Below are 21,324 nucleotides of genomic sequence, written 5' to 3' on the forward strand. Positions count from 1 at the left end.
TTGAGGGAGATTTTCCCGGGATCGAGGTCTTCGAGGCCAACATCGAGACCGAGGTCGAGGCCGAGGCCGGGCCCCCAGTGAGATCAGTCTTCATAGCGAAGAGCTCCGCAATCCGCACTCAATGCCTCCTGAGAGCCCGAGGTTGAAGGGTAGCACAACGAGAGCAAGAGCCCATAGAATGGTCGACTCCAAGGCACAAGATGCACCAGTGGTGCGGGTCAGTGATTGAAATCACCCGATCGCACTGAGTGCACTTTTTAAACCGGTCAAGGGCCGGGACATAAGTCAAAAATGAAGGCCGCGGCCACGGAAAACCAGAAGCTCCCAATTCGCCGAAAACACGAAACTAGAAAAAACAACAAAGAAGAGCACAGCAACTCCCGAACTAAGTAAAAATAAGAAGCCGCGGTGCAAGAAAGGCACGTAGAAAAAACGCAGAGAAGAGAGACAGGGCTTTCTGGCTCCGCGGAAAACTAAGAACTGAAGACCACAAGGAGGGGACGCACCCTCTAGTGGAGCGGGAAGGCATATGCATGCGTGGTACAGCACTAGCAAACTTTGAGATCTTCAATCAAGTTTGCTTGAAAAGCTGTCCGCGACGAGGCTCCGTGGATGACGTCACCCACATGTAGAGAACATGCTGCCTGCTTGTCCTGGGATAAAAAAGTACTATCAGGAAAAGTTGGCGGGGGCACTAAATTATCCACACTCACTTTTTCCAATGGCCAGGCAGTTGACTAGGAATGAGATTGAGCTTTATCCAGAGATCCCATACTCTGCTGTTACATAGTAACATAGTAGATGACGGCAGATAAAGACCCGAATGGTCCATCCAGTCTGCCCAACCTGATTCAATTTAAATTTTTTTTTTTTTTTTTTCCTTCTTAGCGAGAAACCAAAGCTTTACCCGGTACTGTGCTTGGGTTCCAACTGCCGAAATCTCTGTTAAGACTTACTCCAGCCCATCTACACCCTCCCAGCCATTGAAGCCCTCCCCTGCCCATCCTCCTCCAAATGGCCATACACAGACACAGACCGTACAAGTCTGCCCAGTAACTGGCCTAGTTCAATCTTTAATATTATTTTCTGATTCTAAATCTTCTGTGTTCATCCCACGCTTCTTTGAACTCAGTCACAGTTTTACTCTCCACCACCTCTCTTGGGAGCGCATTCCAGGCATCCACCACCCTCTCCGTAAAGTAGAATTTCCTAACATTGCCCCTGAATCTACCACCCCTCAACCTCAAATTATGTCCTCTGGTTTTACCATTTTCCTTTCTCTGGAAAAGATTTTGTTCTACATTAATACCCTTTAAGTATTTGAACGTCTGAATCATATCTCCCCTGTCTCTCCTTTCCTCTAGGGTATACATATTCAGGGCTTCCAGTCTCTCCTCATACGTCTTCTGGCGCAAGCCTCCTATCATTTTCGTCGCCCTCCTCTGGACCGCCTCAAGTCTTCTTACATCTTTCGCCAGATACGGTCTCCAAAACTGAACACAATACTCCAAGTGGGGCCTCACCAATGACATGTACAGGGGCATCAACACCTTCTTCCTTCTACTGACTACGCCTCTCTTTATACAGCCCAGAATCCTTCTGGCAGCAGCCACTGCCTTGTCACACTGTTTTTTCGCCTTTAGATCTTCGGACACTATCACCCCAAGGTCCCTCTCCCCGTCCGTGCATATCAGCTTCTCTCCTCCCAGCATATACGGTTCCTTCCTATTATTAATCCCCAAATGCATTACTCTGCATTTCTTTGCATTGAATTTTAGTTGCCAGGCATTAGACCATTCCTCTAACTTTTGCAGATCCTTTTTCATATTTTCCACTCCCTCTTCGGTGTCTACTCTGTTACAAATCTTGGTATCATCTGCAAAAAGGCACACTTTTCCTTCTAACCCTTCAGCAATGTCACTTACATACATATTGAACAGGATTGGCCCCAGCACCGAACCCTGAGGGACTCCACTAGTCACCTTTCCTTCCTTCGAGCAACTTCCATTAACCACCACCCTCTGGCGTCTGTCCGACAGCCAGTTTCTGACCCAGTTCACCACTTTGGGTCCTAACTTCAGCCCTTCAAGTTTGTTCAACAGCCTCCTATGAGGAACTGTATCAAAGGCTTTGCTGAAATCCAAGTAAATTACATCTAGCATATGTCCTCGATCCAGCTCTCTGGTCACCCAATCAAAAAATTCAATCAGGTTCGTTTGGCACGATTTACCTTTTGTAAAGCCATGTTGCCTCGGATCCTGTAACCCATTAGATTCAAGGAAATACACTATCCTTTCTTTCAGCAACACTTCCATTATTTTTCCAACAACTGAAGTGAGGCTCACCGGCCTGTAGTTTCCTGCTTCATCCCTGTGACCACTTTTATGAATAGGGACCACATCCGCTCTCCTCCAATCCCCAGGAATCACTCCCGTCTCCAGAGATTTGTTGAACAAGTCTTTAATAGGACTCGCCAGAACCTCTCTGAGCTCCCTTAGTATCCTGGGATGGATCTCGTCTGGTCCCATCGCTTTGTCCACATTCAGTTTTTCAAGTTGCTCATAAACACCCTCCTCCGTGAACGGCACAGAATCTACTCCATTTTCTCGTGTAACTTTGCCAGACAATCTCGGTCCTTCTCCAGGATTTTCTTCTGTGAACACAGAACAGAAGTATTTGTTTAGCACATTTGCTTTCTCCTCATCACTCTCCACATATTTGTTCCCAGCATCTTTTAGCCTAGCAATTCCATTTTTTATCTTCCTCCTTTCACTAATATATCTGAAAAAATTTTTATCTCCCTTTTTTACATTTTTAGCCATTTGTTCTTCCGCCTGTGCCTTCGCCAAACGTATCTCTCTCTTGGCTTCTTTCAGTTTCACCCTGTAGTCCTTTCTGCTCTCCTCTTCTTGGGTTTTTTTATATTTCATGAACGCCAACTCTTTCGCCTTTATTTTCTCAGCCACTAGGTTGGAGAACCATATTGGCTTCCTTTTTCTCTTGTTTTTATTGATTTTCTTCACATAAAGGTCCATAGCCATTTTTATCGCTCCTTTCAGCTTAGACCACTGTCTTTCCACTTCTCTTATGTCCTCCCATCCTAACAGCTCTTTCTTCAGGTACTTTCCCATTGCATTAAAGTCCGTACGTTTGAAATCTAGGACTTTAAGTATCGTGCGGCCGCTCTCAACTTTAGCCGTTATATCAAACCAAACCGTTTGATGATCGCTACTACCCAGGGGAGCACCCACTCGAACATTAGAGATACTCTCTCCATTTGTGAGGACCAGATCCAATATCGCTTTTTCCCTTGTGGGTTCCTTCACCATTTGTCTGAGCAGAGCCTCTTGAAAGGCATCCACAATCTCCCTACTTCTTTCCGATTCCGCAGACGGAACATTCCAGTCCGCATCCGGCAGGTTGAAATCTCCCAACAGCAGAACCTCCTCTTTCCTTCCAAACTTTTGGATATCCACAATCAGATCCTTATCAATTTGCTGCGATTGAGTCGGAGGTCTGTAGACTACACCCACGTAGACAGAAGTTCCATCTTCTCTTTTCAGAGCAATCCATATCGCTTCTTCCTCTCCCCAGGTCCCTTGCATTTTGGTCGCTTGGATATTGATCTTTACATAGAGAGCTACTCCTCCACCTTTATGACCATCTCTGTCCTTCCTAAAAAGATTATATCCCGGTATGTTTGCATCCCATCCATGTGATTCACTGAACCATGTCTCTGTGATAGCAACAATATCTAGATCTGCCTCTAATATCAGGGCTTGTAGATCATGAACTTTGTTGCTTAGACTGCGAGCATTTGTGGTCATCGCTTTCCAGCTATTTTTCAGCGATAATCTCCTTTTTCGTATGGATTTTTGTGTCGTTTCACTTTCCGTTGCAATACTAAGAAATGAGTTGCTGATATTGCTTATGTTGCAGCCTTTACTACTATCACATCTTTTCTTTTCTTTTGCCGGGGGTGGTCTCTATAATTGTCCTTCGTACATACACCACCCCCACCTTCTAGTTTAAATGCCTGTTGAATTTAATATCTTCTTTAGGTCAAAGGTGAATGCAATTCTGGAGGCACAACCTCCATTAAAGGGGGATCATTGCATTTTGATGTTTCTCTGGGTGTCTGAGATACATTAGATGATTTTAAGAATGATGGGATTAAAAAAATCTTATCCGACGGTAACATCGGAGGGACCCTTGTGCCTAATGGGTGCTCCAAGAGCTGAGTGAGCAAATTTGTTCAGTTCTAACGAGGCAGATGAATGCCATGCTGAGTGAGGGTGTTATACCAGACAGGTTGAAAATCTCTACTGTTACACCTTTAGTCAAAGATAGAAGTGTAGGTGTTAGGGACATCAAAAATTTTTGCCCCATTGCTGCGCTGCTATTGCTTAGTGGAGAACTTGGTACATATTGCCTTTCAAGAGGCTCTGCTCAGACAAATGGTGACGGAACCCACAAGGGAAAAAGCGATATTGGATCTGGTCCTCACAAATGGAGAGAGTATCTCTAATGTTCGAGTGGGTGCTCACCTGGGAAGTAGCGATCATCAAACGATTTGGTTTGATATAACGTCTAAAGTGGAGAGCGGCCGCACGATACTTAAAGTCCTAGATTTCAAAAGTACGGACTTTAATGCAACGGGAAAGTACCTGAAGAAAGAGCTGTTAGGATGGGAGGACATAAGAGAAGAGGAAAGACAGTGGTCTAAGCTGAAAGGAGCGATAAAAATGGCTACGGACCTTTATGTGAAGAAAATCAATAAAAACAAGAGAAAAAGGAAGCAGATATGGTTCTCCAACCTAGTAGCTGAGAAAATAAAGGCGAAAGAGTTGGCGTTCATGAAATATAAAAAAACCCAAAAAGAGGAGAGCAGAAAGAACTACAGGGTGAAACTGAAAGAAGCCAAGAGAGAAATACGTTTGGCAAAGGCACAGGCGGAAGAACAAATGGCTAAAAATGTAAAAAAGGGAGATAAAAATTTTTTCAGATATATTAGTGAAAGGAGGAAGATAAAATTGCTAGGCTAAAAGATGCTGGGAACAAATATGTGGAGAGTGATGAGGAGAAAACAAATGTGCTAAACAAATACTTCTGTTCTGTGTTCACAGAAGAAAATCCTGGAGAAGGACCGAGATTGTCTGGCAAAGTTACACGAGAAAATGGAGTAGATTCTGCACCGTTCACGGAGGAGGGTGTTTATGAGCAACTTGAAAAACTGAAGGTGAACAAAGCGATGGGACCAGACAGGATCCATCCCAGGATACTCAGAGAGGTTCTGGCGAGTCCTATTAAAGACTTGTTCAACAAATCTCTGGAGACGGGAGTGATTCCTGGGGATTGGAGGAGAGCGGATGTGGTCCTTATTCATAAAAGTGGTCATAGGGATGAAGCAGGAAACTACAGGCCGGTGAGCCTCACTTCAGTTGTTGGAAAAATAATGGAAATGTTGCTGAAAGAAAGGATAGTGTACTTCCTTGAATCTAATGGGTTACAGGATCCGAGGCAACATGGCTTTACAAAAGGTAAATTGTGCCAAACGAATCTGATTGAATTTTTTGATTGGGTGACCAGAGAGCTGGATCGAGGACATATGCTAGATGTAATTTACTTGGATTTCAGCAAAGCCTTTGATACAGTTCCTCATAGGAGGCTATTGAACAAACGTGAAGGGCTGAAGTTAGGACCCAAAGTGGTGAACTGGGTCAGAAACTGGATGTCGGACAGACGCCAAAGGGAAGTCGCTCGAAGGAAGGAAAGGTGACTAGTGGAGTCCCTCAGGGTTCGGTGCTGGGGCCAATCCTGTTCAATATGTTTGTGAGTGACATTGCTGAAGGGTTAGAAGGAAAAGTGTGCCTTTTTGCAGATGATATCAAGATCTGTAACAGAGTAGACACCGAAGAGGGAGTGGAAAATATGAAAAAGGATCTGCAAAAGTTAGAGGAATGGTCTAATGCCTGGCAACTAAAATTCAATGCAAAGAAATGCAGAGCAATGCATTTGGGGATTAATAATAGGAAGGAACCGTATATGCTGGGAGGAGAGAAGCTGATATGCACGGACGGGGAGAGGGACCTTGGGCTTATAGTGTCTGAAGATCTAAAGGCGAAAAAACAGTGTGACAAGGCAGTGGCTGCTGCCAGAAGGATTCTGGGCTGTATAAAGAGAGGCGTAGTCAGTAGAAGGAAGAAGGTGTTGATGCCCCTGTACAGGTCATTTGGTGAGGCCCCACTTGGAGTATTGTGTTCAGTTTTGGAGACCGTATCTGGCGAAAGACGTAAGAAGACTTGAGGCGGTCCAGAGGAGGGCAACGAAAATGATAGGAGGCTTGCGCCAGAAGACGTATGAGGAGAGACTGGAAGCCCTGAATATGTATACCCTAGAGGAAAGGAGAGACAGGGGAGATATGATTCAGATGTTCAAATACTTGAAGGGTATTAAAGTAGAACAAAATCTTTTCCAGAGAAAGGAAAATGGTAAAACCAGAGGACATAATTTGAGGTTGAGGGGTGGTAGATTCAGGGGCAATGTTAGGAAATTCTACTTTACGGAGAGGGTAGTGGATGCCTGGAATGCGCTCCCGAGAGAGGTGGTGGAGAGTAAAACTGTGACTGAGTTCAAAGAAGCGTGGGATGAACACAGAAGATTTAGAATCAGAAAATAATATTAAATATTGAACTAGGCCAGTTACTGGGCAGACTTGCACGGTCTGTGTCTGTGTATGGCCGTTTGGTGGAGGTTGGGCAGGGGAGGGCTTCAATGGCTGGGAGGATGTAGATGGGCTGGAGTAAGTCTTAACAGAGATTTCGGCAGTTGGAACCCAAGCACAGTACCGGGTAAAGCTTTGGATTCTTGCCCAGAAATAGCTAAGAAGAAAAAAAAAAAAAAAAAAAAAAAAATTTAAATTGAATCAGGTTGGGCAGACTGGATGGACCATTCGGGTCTTTATCTGCCGTCATCTACTATGTTACTATGTACAGTTGGAATATTACGTTTCACAGAATGACATCTTGGATAGTCACCAGCATACGTTTTGGAAAAACCATAGCACCAAGATGGTGTTAGTCTCATTTCTGGATGAGGGTCGGAGGGATTTTGATCATGGGAGTTCTTATATCATGGTTTGCCTTGACATATCTGCAGCGTTCGATACTCTAAATCAATGTATCGCAACCTGTGTGCCTCCTGAGATTTCAGGTGTGCCCTCCACGCCTCCACCCTCCACGCCGGCTGACTGCCTACAGGACGTGCCTCTCGCGGCGTGGCACATCCTGTAGGAAGTCAGCCGGCGCAGATGACTCTCCTCCTGGCCGGCATCTCTCCTCCTCTCCCCACACCTCCCGGATCCCTCCACCAAAGCGGGTCGCGGCCAGATGGGTCTTTACGCATGCGTGGACGTTGACGTGATGACGTCAATTTGGAAAGAGGGAATGGTGAATATATTTACATTGGTGTGATATACAGGCCTCCTTCACAGACAGAAGAAGAGGACAGAGATTTAAAAGACATTCAGAATATATCTAAAAAAGGGGAAGTTTTACTAATAGGTGATTTTAACATGCCGGATGTTGATTGGGGTATCCTTATTGCGGGGTCCTGTGGGGGAAATGGAACCACCGCGCGGAGAACCAACAATCTGTGAAGGGTCTGGCGAAAGGCCTGCTGCTTCCAAGTCGCCTGCGAGGGAGAAGCGAGAAAACAATCTGGCAAGGAACAGGCAAACTCCAGAGCATAGCCGTCCTGAATTACCTGCAGAACCCACTGATCGGACCTGATGTCTGCACATTTTTGATAAAAATCCCTTAGCCGGTCACCCACCGGAACAAAGACAGGCGCCGGCAAGAAGTCATTGGGCAGGGCAGGCAATAGAGGACCCAGTGGGGGCGCTACCTGCATCCTGGCGGGCCCAACGAAAGGACTGCAAGCGCTGGAAGAACCTGCCTCTGGAGAGCCCAGGAGACTGAAAAGAGGCAGCCCCTCGACCAGGGTGGAAACGGCGGAAATCTCGCCCACAAGCAGCACCACCTCGAGCCAGCGGCCTAGGCAGATCTTCAGGCAAATGAGGCACCTTAGAATCAGTGAGAATCTGAACCAACTTGTTCAGGTCCTCACCAAACAAGAAAGATCCTTTAAAGGGAAACTTTGTCAAGTTAACTTTGGACGTTGAATCCGCCGACCAAGCACAAAGCCACAAGGTACAGCGAGCTGCCACTGCAAACGCCAACGACTTGGCAGAAGCTCGCAAGAGGTCATACATGGCATCTGAAAGATAAGAAGCACCCAATTCAATCTTTGCCACCTCGCACTTGAGCAATTCCTAATCCTCAGATTTACTGTCAAGCACATACTCAGCCTAGCGAAAACAAACCCAAGCCACCAGCCTGCCACACATTGCCACCTGGACCACCACAGCTGTCACATCAAAACTCTGTTTAAGGAGGGACTCCAACTTACGCTCCTCCGGGTCCTTCAAGGCCGCACCGTCCTCAACAGGCACGGTATGCCTCAGAGATGGCCGAGACCATCGTGCAAAACGAAAGGAAACTTCCGGCATCTACCACTGTGCGAGCATAATGTCCTGAATATCCTGATACATAGGAAAAGAGCGGGAAGCAGAGCAGATCCCCTTCAGCAAGGGGTCCACTGTACGCGGGGGCTCCGACATGGTGTCCTCAAAGTGCAAAACCGAGGAGACCTAAAGAATTAGCTCATGAAGCTCGTCCCGCAGAAAAATGCTCACCACAGACGCATCTTCCCCAGCTGAGGGGTGCTCCCACCCCCCACTGGCGGAATCTCACCCCCCAAGAGTCCTGGAAATCCCCCCAAGGGTCCAGGTCCTCATCAATAACATCTTGCTCCTCTGGGCAAAAATCATCATCTCAAGAAACCCTCGGGTGCTGGGATGAGAGGTGGAGAGGGGGGCAAAACCGACGACGACGAGACTCCCCCATCGCTCCGGCCTGCACAACGCTTGCACAGGCTGGCCACAAGTACCTTACCTCTGGAGCACAATGAGTATTTTTCCCCCCTTAAAAGTGCTGTTTGTGCTGAAAATGCCCCAACTGTAATAAAGGTGCCGGTTAGATGAGAAAGCACAGTTACTAACCTTAACAGGTGATATCCAGGGACAGCAGGCAGATATTCTCTACATGTGGGTGACGTCATCCACAGAGCCCCGTCATGGACAGCTTTTCATGCAAACTTGATTGAAGATCTTAAAGTTTGCTAGTGCTGCACCGCGCATGCCTGTGTGCCTTCCCGCTCAGCTAGGGGGCGCGTCTCCTCAGCGTGGCCTCAGTTCAGATAGCTAGCAAAGAAGCTAACCAGGGGAGGTGGGTGGGTTGCGAGAATATCTACCTGCTGTCCCTGGATAATACCTGTTACAGTAAGTAACTGTGTTTTATCCCAGGACAAGCAGGCAGCATATTCTCTACATGTGGGTGACCTCCAAGCTAACCAGAATGGGACTGTGGGAGAGTTGGCAATTTAGATCAGATTACGCAAAACTGGCTGGCTAAACTGGCCGTCGTGCCTGGAAAAAGTATCCAAACAATAGTGTGAGGTGAAGGTATGAACTGAGGACCAAGTGGCAGCCTTACAGATCTCCTCATTAGGCATGGACCTGAGGAAAGCGACAGACGCCGCCATCACTCTGACTTGATGCCCCGTGACCCGACCCTGCAGCGGGAGACCAGCCTGAGCGTAGCAGAAGGAAATACAAGCAGCTAACCAGTTGGACAAGGTGTGCTTGGAGACAGGACGCCCCAACCGATTCGGATCAAACAACATGCAGAGAATATGCTGCCTGCTTGTCCTGGGATAAAAACAATACAAATGGCAGTTTTAAAGGGAATTGAGCACTTTAGACCGACACACCTCAGGATTTTTTTTTTTTTCACTTAGTCAGAACAGACTCCATGGCTTTCAAAGCTGGAGGGTTGACCAACCAGGGGCCCATGCGCGAGCTGAGGCACCTCTACAAAAATGTGGGGAGGTGGCAGAAGGTGGGGGGAGGGATCCAGCACAAGACCTGCTGAGTTTAACACCCCCGAGGTCAGACGGATCCCCAAACAGGACCCATCCAAGCTCTATCCGGCACAAAAGGGGAACCCAGGAGTCCAAAACAAAATTCCAACAGTACTAAGAGGGGAGTCAAATTAGTCTTACCACCTGCTTTAATGAAGACTTAGGAAGACTGAGTTGCTAGGCAGATTCTAGCCTGATATACAAGTCTGTGCTCAGTCTCCATCTGCTGGTAGCAGTGAGGCATATAACCCATTTGTAAGATCTATACTAGTCTATCAAGCTGCTGGTAGCAGTGAGGCATATAACCCATTTGTAAGATCTATACTAGTCTATCAAGCGATACAGAATACTATTTTATTCTAAAGCAACAAAAAAAATATTTTTTCTACTTTTTGTCATTTCTGCTTTAATCATCTTCTCTTCACTTTCTTCTTTCTATCTAGCATCTGTCCTCTCTCTCCCTTCCATGCAGCATCTGCCCTCTCTCTTCATCTAGCCTCTTTCCATCCACTGTCTGCCCTCTTTCTCTGCCCCTTCCATCCTCTGTCCACCCTCTCTTCCACCCACTGTACATCCTCTCCCACTTCCACATGGCATCTTCCCTCTTTCTATGTCTCTTCTCTCTTTTGTATATGATTCATTTCAGTTTCAATAATAATAATAATAATAATTTATTGTTTATATACCACCAAAGCCAAGGTAGTTCGAGGCGGTTTACAATAAAGAAGAGCTGGACATACAGCGAAAAAACAATGAGTACAATACAATGCAGTGCAGTATAGAAGAGCTGGACATACAGCGAAAAAGAAATAATGAAGTCTTTGAGTACATGGCTGTTTGTATAGAGTAAGGTAACCTTGTAGGGACGGGTTTACAATAAGAGTAAGTCAAAGAGGAGCAGGTCATACAGAGGGGTAAGCAGTGAAGGTTTTGGGAGAACTTGGACAATGGGAAGTAGATCGAGGAGATTTACGAAGAAGGGTAGGTCATACAGTGAGGGGAAGTGAAGACTTTAGGCATTCCTGGTCATGAATCGGTTGAAGAGGTCGGTTTTGATCAGTTTTCTGAAGTTGAGGTAAGATGAGGAGTGCATGATGGTGCTGCTTAGCCAGTCGTTCTGTAAGCTTATTTAGAAGGCAAGCGTTCTGTCAAGGAATCTTTTGTATCGGCAGGTTTTTATTGTAGGGTTGCTGAACATGCATATTCTGCGTGTAGGCCTGGTGGAGTGGTCTAGTTTGAAGTGGGAGACCAGGTACTGAGGGGCCAAACCGAGAGTGGATTTGAAACAGAGACATGCGAATTTGAACAATACTCTTGCCTCCAGGGGCAACCAGTGGAGTTTTTGGTAGTAGGGGGTTATGTGGTCCCATTTCTTTAGTCCGAAAATCAGTCGCACCGCTGAGTTTTGTATGATTCGGAGTTTTTGAACAGTTTTCTTGAGTGACCCCAGATAAATGATATTGCTGTAGTCAAGCAGGTTTAGGATGGAGGATTGCACCAGTAGCCGGAATGATGTTGAGTCAAAGTATTTTCTGATGGTTCTAAGTTTCCATAGTGTCAAGAAGCCCTTTCTGATTAAAAGCTCTGAATGCGGATCTAGGGTGAGATAGCGGTCCAGTGTCACTCCTAGGATTTTTATGGTATCGACAATGGGGAAGTTCTGTCCATTCAGGGTTATTGTAGTATCTTTGATTTTGTCATTTGGACTCCTCCTCCTCCCCTATGATCTGGCATCTCTCTCCTCCTTTCCTTCTCTCCCTGCATGCCTTGGCAATGGCATTTCTCTCCCCTCTTTCCATCTCTCCTTCCCTTCCATGTTCTAGTATCTCCTCTCCTTCCTTTTCCCTTGGTCAGGCATCTATCTCCAATCCTTTCCCTCCCCCCCCCCCCCAATGCCTTGATATCTCTCTCCTTCCCTTCCATTTCTCCCTCCCCTTCCATGCTCTGGCATCTCTCCTTCCTTTTCCCTTGGTCAGGCGTCTCCTTCCCCTTCCTCATGCCCTGGAATCTCCTCTCCTTCTTTTCCCTCCCTCTCTCCTTTCCCTTTGGTTCAGCGTCTCTGTCTCCTTCCCTTCCCTTCCCTCTATGCCCTGGTATCTATACCTCCCCCTCCATGGTCCGACATCCTTCCCTCTCCTCTTTTCTCCATTCCCTGGTCTTCCTTCTCCCTCCCTCTCCCCAGTCAGGTGCAGAAATTGTCTCCCCCTCCACTTCCCTCCCAGCAGCGCAGCACTTACAACTTGCTGCTCTCGTTGGCTTCATGCCTTCCTCTCTGCTGGGTCCTGCCTTCGTGGAAACAGAGAGTATACAGGACCCAGCAGAGAGGAAGACCTGAAGCAGACAAGAGCAGCAAATCATGAATGATGCTGCTGCTGCCAGAAGTTTGTGATGCTGGCCCTCAGAGACACTGCAGAAAAGTGAGGGGAAGGGACGGAGGTGCACAGGTCAGAAGGGGAAGGGATTCCTGGACCTCACACCAGAGCTGGTCACATGAGGTCCCAAGAACTTTGGGGGTGCTTGAGCACCCATAGAGCTGGCACTTATGTATAAGAGAATGTATAGTTGTGGAAAAGAAAAACCCCTTTCTGAAAAAAAAAAAAAAAAAATCTAGGGCTTTGAGGCACTGACTAACATCATAATTTCTTGGCATAATGAAACATTCCTTTATATTTCCCCATGTTATAGCACTTAAAGACAAAATTTCTAAAGCCTTATGAAAGCAGTATAGACATAGATCTTATGAAAATATTAACAGCAAAATTTTGAAATGTTTGCCTTTACCTACCTCTCCAATGATGCACTTTGTACTGAGGAAGGGTTTTTCATGACCTTATGAATACCAAATGTTCTGCACTTTGCAGCACAACTCGTAGTGGATTCAGCACTGACAAAAATAAAACCCATAAACACATGAATTACTTTTCAAGCAATTAAGTACAAATACAAAGTCCACAAAATGCCAACTTGCAGTTCCAGTGATAGGAAGAAAAGAGTTGTCATGTGAGGCTTGCAAGAACTCAATACCCCTAAAGCAGTGTTTTTTTGTCTGTGAAACAAGGCCTCTTGGACGGGCTAAGCTAATTGGACTCGAAAAGTTGTTGCCAAGTTATTGAAGAATTTGCTATATAAAGGAGAAATTAGATCTTACCAGCTAGTTTTCTCTTAGTCCCTCCAGACTAGCACAGACAGATGCATTTAATATCCTCTGCCAGTAGATGGAGACTGAGAAAACATTGACTTCTAGCAGTAGTAGAAGTGGGCTGAGCAGGCCCCCTTAAAATCAGTCTGATGAAGAGCCAAACAGGAACTCTACTACATATCAACTGGAACTCCAATTTTTTTTTCAACACAACTGTTGGAGGATTGGAACAGGCAACCTATACTGTCTCAACAGTTTGCCAGCTAAACCAGACAAACCAGATGCCGCTGCTCCATAGCAACTACTTACACTCCCCAATAAAAAAGGAAGGCAAAAAGAACAAATTTGACATTTAGCATTCCCGAGGAAAAAAAACATCTCTTTGCATCCTCAAGAAAAAACACTGGGTAAGATCTAAGCAGGTAAGATCTAATTTCTCCTTCTTTAGCATCCCTCCAGACTGGCACAGACAGATGGGATGTACTAAAGCAGTCCTCATTATGGATGGGACCCCTGAAGGGCCACCACAAGCACATGCTGAGATGGCTCTGGTTAACATGGCAGAAAATAGTGTCCTAGGAAAGCCAGGTCTTGGCATAGAAAGGCCTACATGCATGTCCACTATTTTCCACCCTCTCCAATGTGCAATAGAAGCTTTAGAGGCATCTTTCCCTTTACATCTGCCCGCTAAGAGGACAAAAAAAACGGTCCATCTGCCAAAACATCCGAGTCCTTGACATGCAAGCATGGAGAACTCTGCGGACATTCTACCTGTGCAATTGCCTCTACTCCACAGAACCCTTTTGACCACCCAAGATCAGAAGGGAAACTGTCTGATTCACAAGAAAAGGGGAAAGGACTTTAAGAAGAAATGAGGAACCTGCTGCAGAACCACATGCTCCCAAGAAAGGAACTAGGCATGCAATTCAGACACGAGTCTGGCCGGCCGAAGGAATGACTATGTGATAGAGGTGGGCAGTGTGTTTGGGAGAAGGGTTGCACAGACAGACAGACCACACTCTGGGCATTCAAGAAAAAAAACTATTTAATTAAACAGTAGTGCAGAGTTTGTTTCTTCACAGGCTCCTAAAAATTTGTGTTCTTCCAAGAAAACAAGTAGGCTTTTCCCCATCACAAGTACCATTCTCCGTAGGGCTTGACACGCCCCAGTCTTTATTTTAGGTGAAAGAAAGAGTTAGGCAGCATTTGGTCCCAGGTCTTAGCAGGCACTGAACAAAGGCAGACTTTTAAATGCAATAGTGTCTTACCTCCTACAAATTCTGTCAGTGCCAAGCCCCTTCAAGCAACTTCTCCAGCTCCTAGGTTCCCTCTAGCACCCCTCTCCTCCTGGGTCTGGCTCAGCCTTTTAAGTTCCCCTGAGTCACTTCCTGGTTTCCTCTTTCTCACTGCTACTGCTACAGTAGTTGTGAGACAATTTAGCCAGGAGGGGGAGTGCCGGGTTTTCCTGAGGTTTAGTTTGAGTCTGCGCAGCAGTGTCAAGCAGGAGAAGTGGCAGGGTTTCATACACTCTGTCACAGACTACAAGAAACACCACTTTCAAGGTAAGGTCTTTCAATGTACAAGAACTCAGCGGCTCAGAGGACAAATCAACACAGACAGGACCACATTGAGGTCCCAGGCAGGAACAGAAGGATGTGCTGGCAGCTGCACCAATTTTGCAGCTCTCAAGAAGCTGATCACATCAGGATGAGAAGACAACCACTGTCCATACAAGAGACCCCTAAAGGATGCCAAAGCTGCAACCTGAACCCACAAAGAGGACCAGGCAAGGCCCCCTCTCAAGTCCATCCTGCAAAAAAATCCAAGATGTGAGGCAAAGATGCGCAAAGAGGAACAACCTTCTGAGCAGAGCACCACTCCTAGAAGAGGCACCAGATATGTACATAAGCCTGAGAAGTCGAGACCCCAAGCGCGCAGAAACCACCTTATCTGAATATCCTTTTTTGCTTAGGCTCCCTTTCAAGAGCCAAGCCATAAGACAAAAGGGACCCAGATCGAACATGGGAATGAGTTCCTGAGTCAGAAGGTCATCCGAGAGGGGCAGAAGAAGGGGATCTGCAACTAGAAAACAAACCAGATCCCCATACCACATGCGTCTGGGCCAATTACAACCACCAGAATCACACAACCTGCGTGACATACAAAGCAAAGCAGAACTCTGCCCACCAGAGGCCATGGAGGAAAGACATACAGCAGGTCATCTGTTAGCCAAACCTGCACCAGAGCATCCAGCCCCTCTGCCTGATAATCTCTGCACTGACTGAAGAACCTCTGCACCTTTAGAGGGTCACAGGCAGATGCATCAATTCCCACATGTTGTCTGTATACTGTCCCTTCTTGACACATAAGAACATAAGAAATGCCTCCGCTGGGTCAGACCCGAGGTCCATCGCGCCCAGCAGTCCGCTCACGCGGCGGCCCAACAGGTCCAGGACCTGTGCAGTAAATTTCTATCTATACCCCTCTATCCCCTTTTCCAGCAGGAATTTGTCCAAACCTTTCTTAAACCCCAGTACTGTACTCTGCCCTATAACTTCCTCTGGAATTGTATTCCAGGTGTCCACCACACGTTGTGTAAAGAAGAACTTCCTAGCATTAGTTTTGAATTTGCCTCCTTTCAACTTTTCCGAATGCCCTCTTGTTTTTTTATTTTCTGAAAATTTGAAAAATATGTCCCTCTCTACTCTCTCTATGCCCTTCATGATCTTGTAAGTCTCTATCATATCCCCTCTTAATCTTCTCTTTTCTAGGGAAAAGAGTCCCAGTTTTTCCAATCTCTCAGCGTATGAAAGGCTTTCCATCCCCTTAATCAGTCGTGTTGCTCTCCTCTGAACTCTCTCGAGCAATGCCATATCCTTCTTAAGGTACAGTGACCAATACTGGACGCAGTACTCAAGATGTGGATGCACCATTGCCCGATACAGCGGCAGGATAACTTCTTTCATTCTGGTTGTAATACCTTTCTTGATTATACCTAGCATTCTATTCGCTCTCTTAGCGGCAGCTGCGCACTGTGCTGTCGGCTTCATTGTCATGTCCACCATCACCCCCAAGTCCCTTTCTTGGGTACTCTCATTCAAAAACATCCCTCCCATCGCATAATTATACCTCGAGTTTTTGCTTCCCACATGCAATACTTTACACTTCCCAACATTGAATTTCATCTGCCATCTCTCTGCCCATTCCCCTAGTTTGTCCAAGTCTCTTTGCAATTCTTCGCAGTCCTCCTTTGTCCGAGCTCTACTAAATAGTTTGGTGTCATCCGCAAATTTTATTATCTCACACTTCGTCCCTGTTTCTAGATCATTTATGAATATGTTAAAAAGCAGTGGCCCGAGCACCGAGCCCTGCGGAACACCACTCGTGACCTTTCTCCAGTCTGAGTAGTGGCCCTTCACCCCTACCCTCTGTTTCCTACCTTCTAACCAGTTTCTGATCCATCTATGCACGTCTCTGTCCACCCCATGGTTCTTCAGTTTCCGGAGTAGACGTTCATGAGGCACCTTGTCAAAGGCTTTCTGGAAATCTAGGTATATGATGTCTATGGGGTCTCCTCTGTCCATTTGTTTGTTAATTCCTTCGAAGAAGTGCAGTAAGTTAGTCAGGCACGATCTTCCCCTGCAGAAACCATGTTGGCTGGTTTTCAGAAGTTCGTTTCTTTCAAAATGTCATGCATAAGCGCAATTGTACGTTTTAAATTTTTAATCTTTACTCATCCCTAATAAAAAATATTTAAAATACACTGGGAAAATCTTAGCATTCCAAAACCCCACTGCATGGCATTACTTTACCATATTGGGGTCCAGGCAGTCTTCCCGGGGGTTGTGTCCTTAACCAGGGCGCACACACAACCTCTACAAGAGCCTCTCCTGTCTTGGTTGTCCCCTCTGCATCATCCCCTTCCAGATGCCCCTTCCCTGGACAAACAGTCTGCACTGGTGGATCAGGGAAAAGTCTAGTGTGGGGCATAACTCTTCGAATCACAGTGGATTACTCTTATGACCGATGCTAGTCTTTCAGAATGTGGTACTCATTGTGGAATCACTCCATCCAGGGTCAGTGGACTCCCCATCAAAAGGGTTGGTCGATCAACCTTCTAGAGCTTCGAGCCATATATTTGGCATTGGGAGCTCTCCAGAGCACCCTGGCAGGCAAAGAAGAAAGGTTGTTTTATGACAACACCAAGGTAGTGGCTTATGTTAATTGACAGGGAGGCTCCAGAAGTGTTCACTTGAGTCGAGAGGCTTGGATGCTATTCTGGTGGGTGGAGCTGCACCTTTGGCTACTTGCGCAATGGAGAGAGCCTGGAGAGGGAAATGTGCAAGCAGACTCTCTCATTTTCCAAGTCCTGGAGCCCGGAGAATGGGCTCTCTTGCAGACAGCATTTCATTTTGTTATGCATCGTTGGGGCAGGCCAAAGGTTGACTTGATGGCTTTAGCCAAGAACTTCAAAGTCAAGCACTTCTTCAGTCGTAGAACAGAGTCAGGAAACTTAGGTTTAGATGTGTTAGTTCAACCCTGGCCAACTAAGCTCCCTCTTCATTGTGACCTCTTCACTCATGGTCCGGTTCCCATGGAAAACCCCCAGCGCCTTGGTCTTATGGCATGGCTCTTGAGTGCCAGGCCTTTATTCAGAGGGGTTATTCCAACGTAGTCATTGTCACTCTGTTGAGGTCCAAGAAACCCTCTATGGCAATTTATAGCATGACTTGGAAGGCTTTCCAGCAGTGCCAGGGACCAGATGGAGCTTTTGCAAGATCCCTTTCTAGTGGTCCTGGCCAGTCTAGTGAAAGGCCTAGTGGTGGCTTCCCTCATGGTACAGGTGTAAAGTCTATCCTGTTTCAGAGTGCACAACAGTTCCAGTTTGCTTACAGCTCATCAGGATTTGACCAGATTTCTCAGGAGGGCACTTTGCTTGCAGACACCCGAGACAACCTTTTCCCATGTGGAATCTCAATGTTGTGATGAGGGGGCTTGCGGCAGCTCTTTTTGAGCCGCTTGAGGATGCATCCCTTCTGAACCTTACAGTCAAGACAGTGTTCCTTGTGGTGATTATTTCTGGAAGGTGCATTTCTGAGCTGCAGGCTCTTGTAAAGACCTTTCTCCAGGATCATGGAAATGGGGGCATCCTTCCATACATGGAATGCTGTAATTATTTGAGTTTTTGCCAGGTACTTGTGACTTAAATTGGCCTCTGCGAAAATGGGACACTGGGCTAGACGGACCACTGGTCTGACCCAGTAAGGCTATTCTTATGTTTTTATCACTGCAGTGTTGAACAAGACACCCATAAACTCCAGGGACTGCATCAATGTCAAATGGCTCTTCCTGTAATTCACAAGGCAGGTCTTCCAGGACCCAGAGAATCTTAGCCACAGTCTTCAAACCCTTGGAAAACGAAGGAGCTCTGATCAGCCAGTCGTCCAAGTAAGGATGGGCCTGTAAACCTATCTTGCATGGTTAAGCTGCCACACCCACCATCACCTTGGTGAATGTGCAAGGGGCCGTCACCAGGCCAAAAGGAAGAGCTGAAAATTGCTAATGATTTTCCAGCACATGAAATCTGAGAAAGGCTGAGAACAGGAAGAGAATTCTAGAAGGCAGAGCACTGCTAGAGTAGAGAACAAGTAAACAGAAAGAAGAACATATTCACCCTAAAGCAGCAGCATAGCTATGGGTGGCCTGGGTGGGCACAGGCCCACCCAGCAGCAGTACCTTATATCCCTCTCTCCCTCTCCTCCATTGGTGACCTGGTAACTGCTCCCATCTCTAACTCCCCTCCATCCCTTCCTGATGTACCTCAGAAGCATTCTCCAAACCACTGCAAAAATTCATTTTCACTGCCTGTGCCTGCCCTGCAGGCTTCCCTCAATCCCTTCTCAGTCTTGCTAATGACATGTTCCTTCTTCCTCACTTGCAGAATGCAGAAGGAAGCCTAAGGGACTGGCACAAGCAGCAAAGATGAATTACTATGGACTCTAGAGATGGGAGGGGGGAAGAGACAAAGAGAAGGTACTGGAGGACTAGAAAGGGCAGATGTGGTCCCTTTCCACAAAAGTGGAAGGAAGAAGTAGGAAACTACAGGCCGGTAAGTTTGATTTGTGTAGTAAGTAAATTAATGGAAACACTTTTAAAACAGAGAATAATGATGTTTCTGGAATCCAGTGAATTACAGGACCTGAGGCAACATGGATTAACTAGAGGCAGGTCTTGTCAGACAAAGCTGATCAATTTCTTTGACTGGGTAACCAAAAGATTGGATAGAGGAAGAGCACTAGATATGGTTTATTGAGATTTTAGCAAAGTCCTTGACAGTGTTCCACACAGACGTCTAATAAAAACCGAGTGCCCTCAGGATGGGCCCCAAAGTGACAGACTGGGTCAGAAACTGAGTGGAAGGCGACAGTAGTCAATGGAGACCACTCTGAGGAAAGGGATGTTACCAGTGGTAAGCCTCAAGGATTGGTTCTTGGTCTGTTCTTTTAAACATTTTTGAAAGCGATATTGCTGAAGGGCTGTCGGATAAGATTTGCCTCTTTGCAGATGATACCAAAATCTGCAATAGAGTGGACACCCCTAATAGTGTGAATAACATGAGGAAGGACCTAGCGAAGCTTGAAGAATGGTCTGAAATTTGGCAGTTAAAGTTTTAACACTAAGAAATGCAAGGTCATGCATTTGAGTTCAAAAAATGGTACAGTTTAGGATGAAGAACCTTTGTGCATGAAAAGAGAAGCGGGACTTGGGCATGTTAGTATGTGATGCTCTAGTCTAAAGGTAGCTAAACAAGTTGAAAAGGTGACGGCAAAAACTAGATGGATGCTAGGGTGTATAGGGAGAGGTATGGCCACTAGAAAAAAGGAGGTATTGATGCTCCTGTATAAGGCCTCATTTAGAATATTGTGTACAATTCTGGAGATCGCACCTTCAAAGGAAGGCTACTAAAATGGTCGGTGGTCTCCTTCAAAAGGCATATGGGGGCAAACTTAAAGATCTCAATACATATACTTTGGAGGAAAGGCAGGAGAGGGGAGATATTATAGAGATGTTTAAATACCTACTGTACATGGCATAAATGCCCATTAAGGCAAATCTCTTTCTTTTGAAACTCTGGACTGAAAGAGCATAGGATGAAATTTAGAGGTGATTTCTTTTGAAACTCTGGACTGAGAGCATAGGATGAAATTAAGAGGTGATAGGCTCAGGAGCAGTCTAAGGAAATACATTTTTTACAGAAAGGATGGTATAGTCTCTTGGTAGAGGTGGTGGTGACAAAGACTGTCTGAAATCAAGAAAGCGTGGGACAGACACATGGAATCTCTTAGGGAGAGGAGGAGATAGTGGATGCTGCGGATGGGCACATAGATGGATTATTTAGCCTTTATATGCCATCATGTTTAAACGTAGAGGGGTGGGGGGGTTCTGAAGGAAAAGTTTTAAAAAGCTGTATTTTATATACAGTATCTAGGGGGGAAGAGCCAATCCAAAATACCAGATCTAAGTATGCCACTGGGCTGGAGAAGACGTAGAGAAAGCCGAGGACTAAACTTGACAAGGGACGGGATACAAATTAAAAGTGAAATAGAAAAGAGAAAACCCAAGGAGGAAAATTATAGAAGGGCAGGGTATTTCATGCTGGAAGAGTGGGAAAGAGAAGCCAGCCATGATAATGGAGGAATTCCACACAAGATTACTATTACTACTGCTACTACTATTATTGTTTCTAGAGCACTACTAGAGGTACGCAGCGCTGTACAGTCACAAAAAAAGTATACAGGCATTTTCAGTTATTGTGCACAAATTAACCCAGGAGCAGAGAAAGGAAGGGACCACAAATCACACTAGTCTTGTAATGGCAAAACTGGTCCTTCCTCATCTAACATTAGCAGTACCTGAGCTTATATTTACGGTGTGACTGGGTGGATGAGAGCCGCTGCTTCGCCTTAACGGCGTTTTCCAGTCCGGCTCTGTGCTGCTGCTGCTCCCATCTACGACCGGCTGCCATGCTGGCACGCACGAGGGAGCCTTCCACGGCGCAGCCAGCCTGCAAAAACACAAAAAATGGGATTGTAACTAGTTCCCTACGACGAACTTTCAGAAAGTTCCCATGAGACAGTCTTTAA

General features: G+C 46.1%; 1 protein-coding gene across 4 annotated transcripts in view; it reads right to left on the minus strand.

Moving 5' to 3' along the window:
* The window catches only part of FBXO15 (F-box protein 15), a 179,367-nt gene that overhangs the window by 143,701 nt on the left and 14,342 nt on the right, over positions 1-21,324 (minus strand). For all 4 annotated transcript variants that reach the window (XM_033934286.1, XM_033934283.1, XM_033934284.1 and 1 more), the window contains exons 2-3: positions 21,094-21,245; positions 12,827-12,925 (exon numbers count right to left, since the gene is read on the minus strand). In XM_033934286.1, coding sequence (XP_033790177.1) covers positions 12,827-12,925; positions 21,094-21,245 — 251 coding nt within the window. The remainder of the gene's footprint in view (positions 1-12,826; positions 12,926-21,093; positions 21,246-21,324) is intronic.

This window comes from Geotrypetes seraphini, chromosome 2, assembly GCF_902459505.1.
Source record: "Geotrypetes seraphini chromosome 2, aGeoSer1.1, whole genome shotgun sequence".
NCBI classification, from domain to species: Eukaryota; Metazoa; Chordata; class Amphibia; order Gymnophiona; family Dermophiidae; genus Geotrypetes; species Geotrypetes seraphini.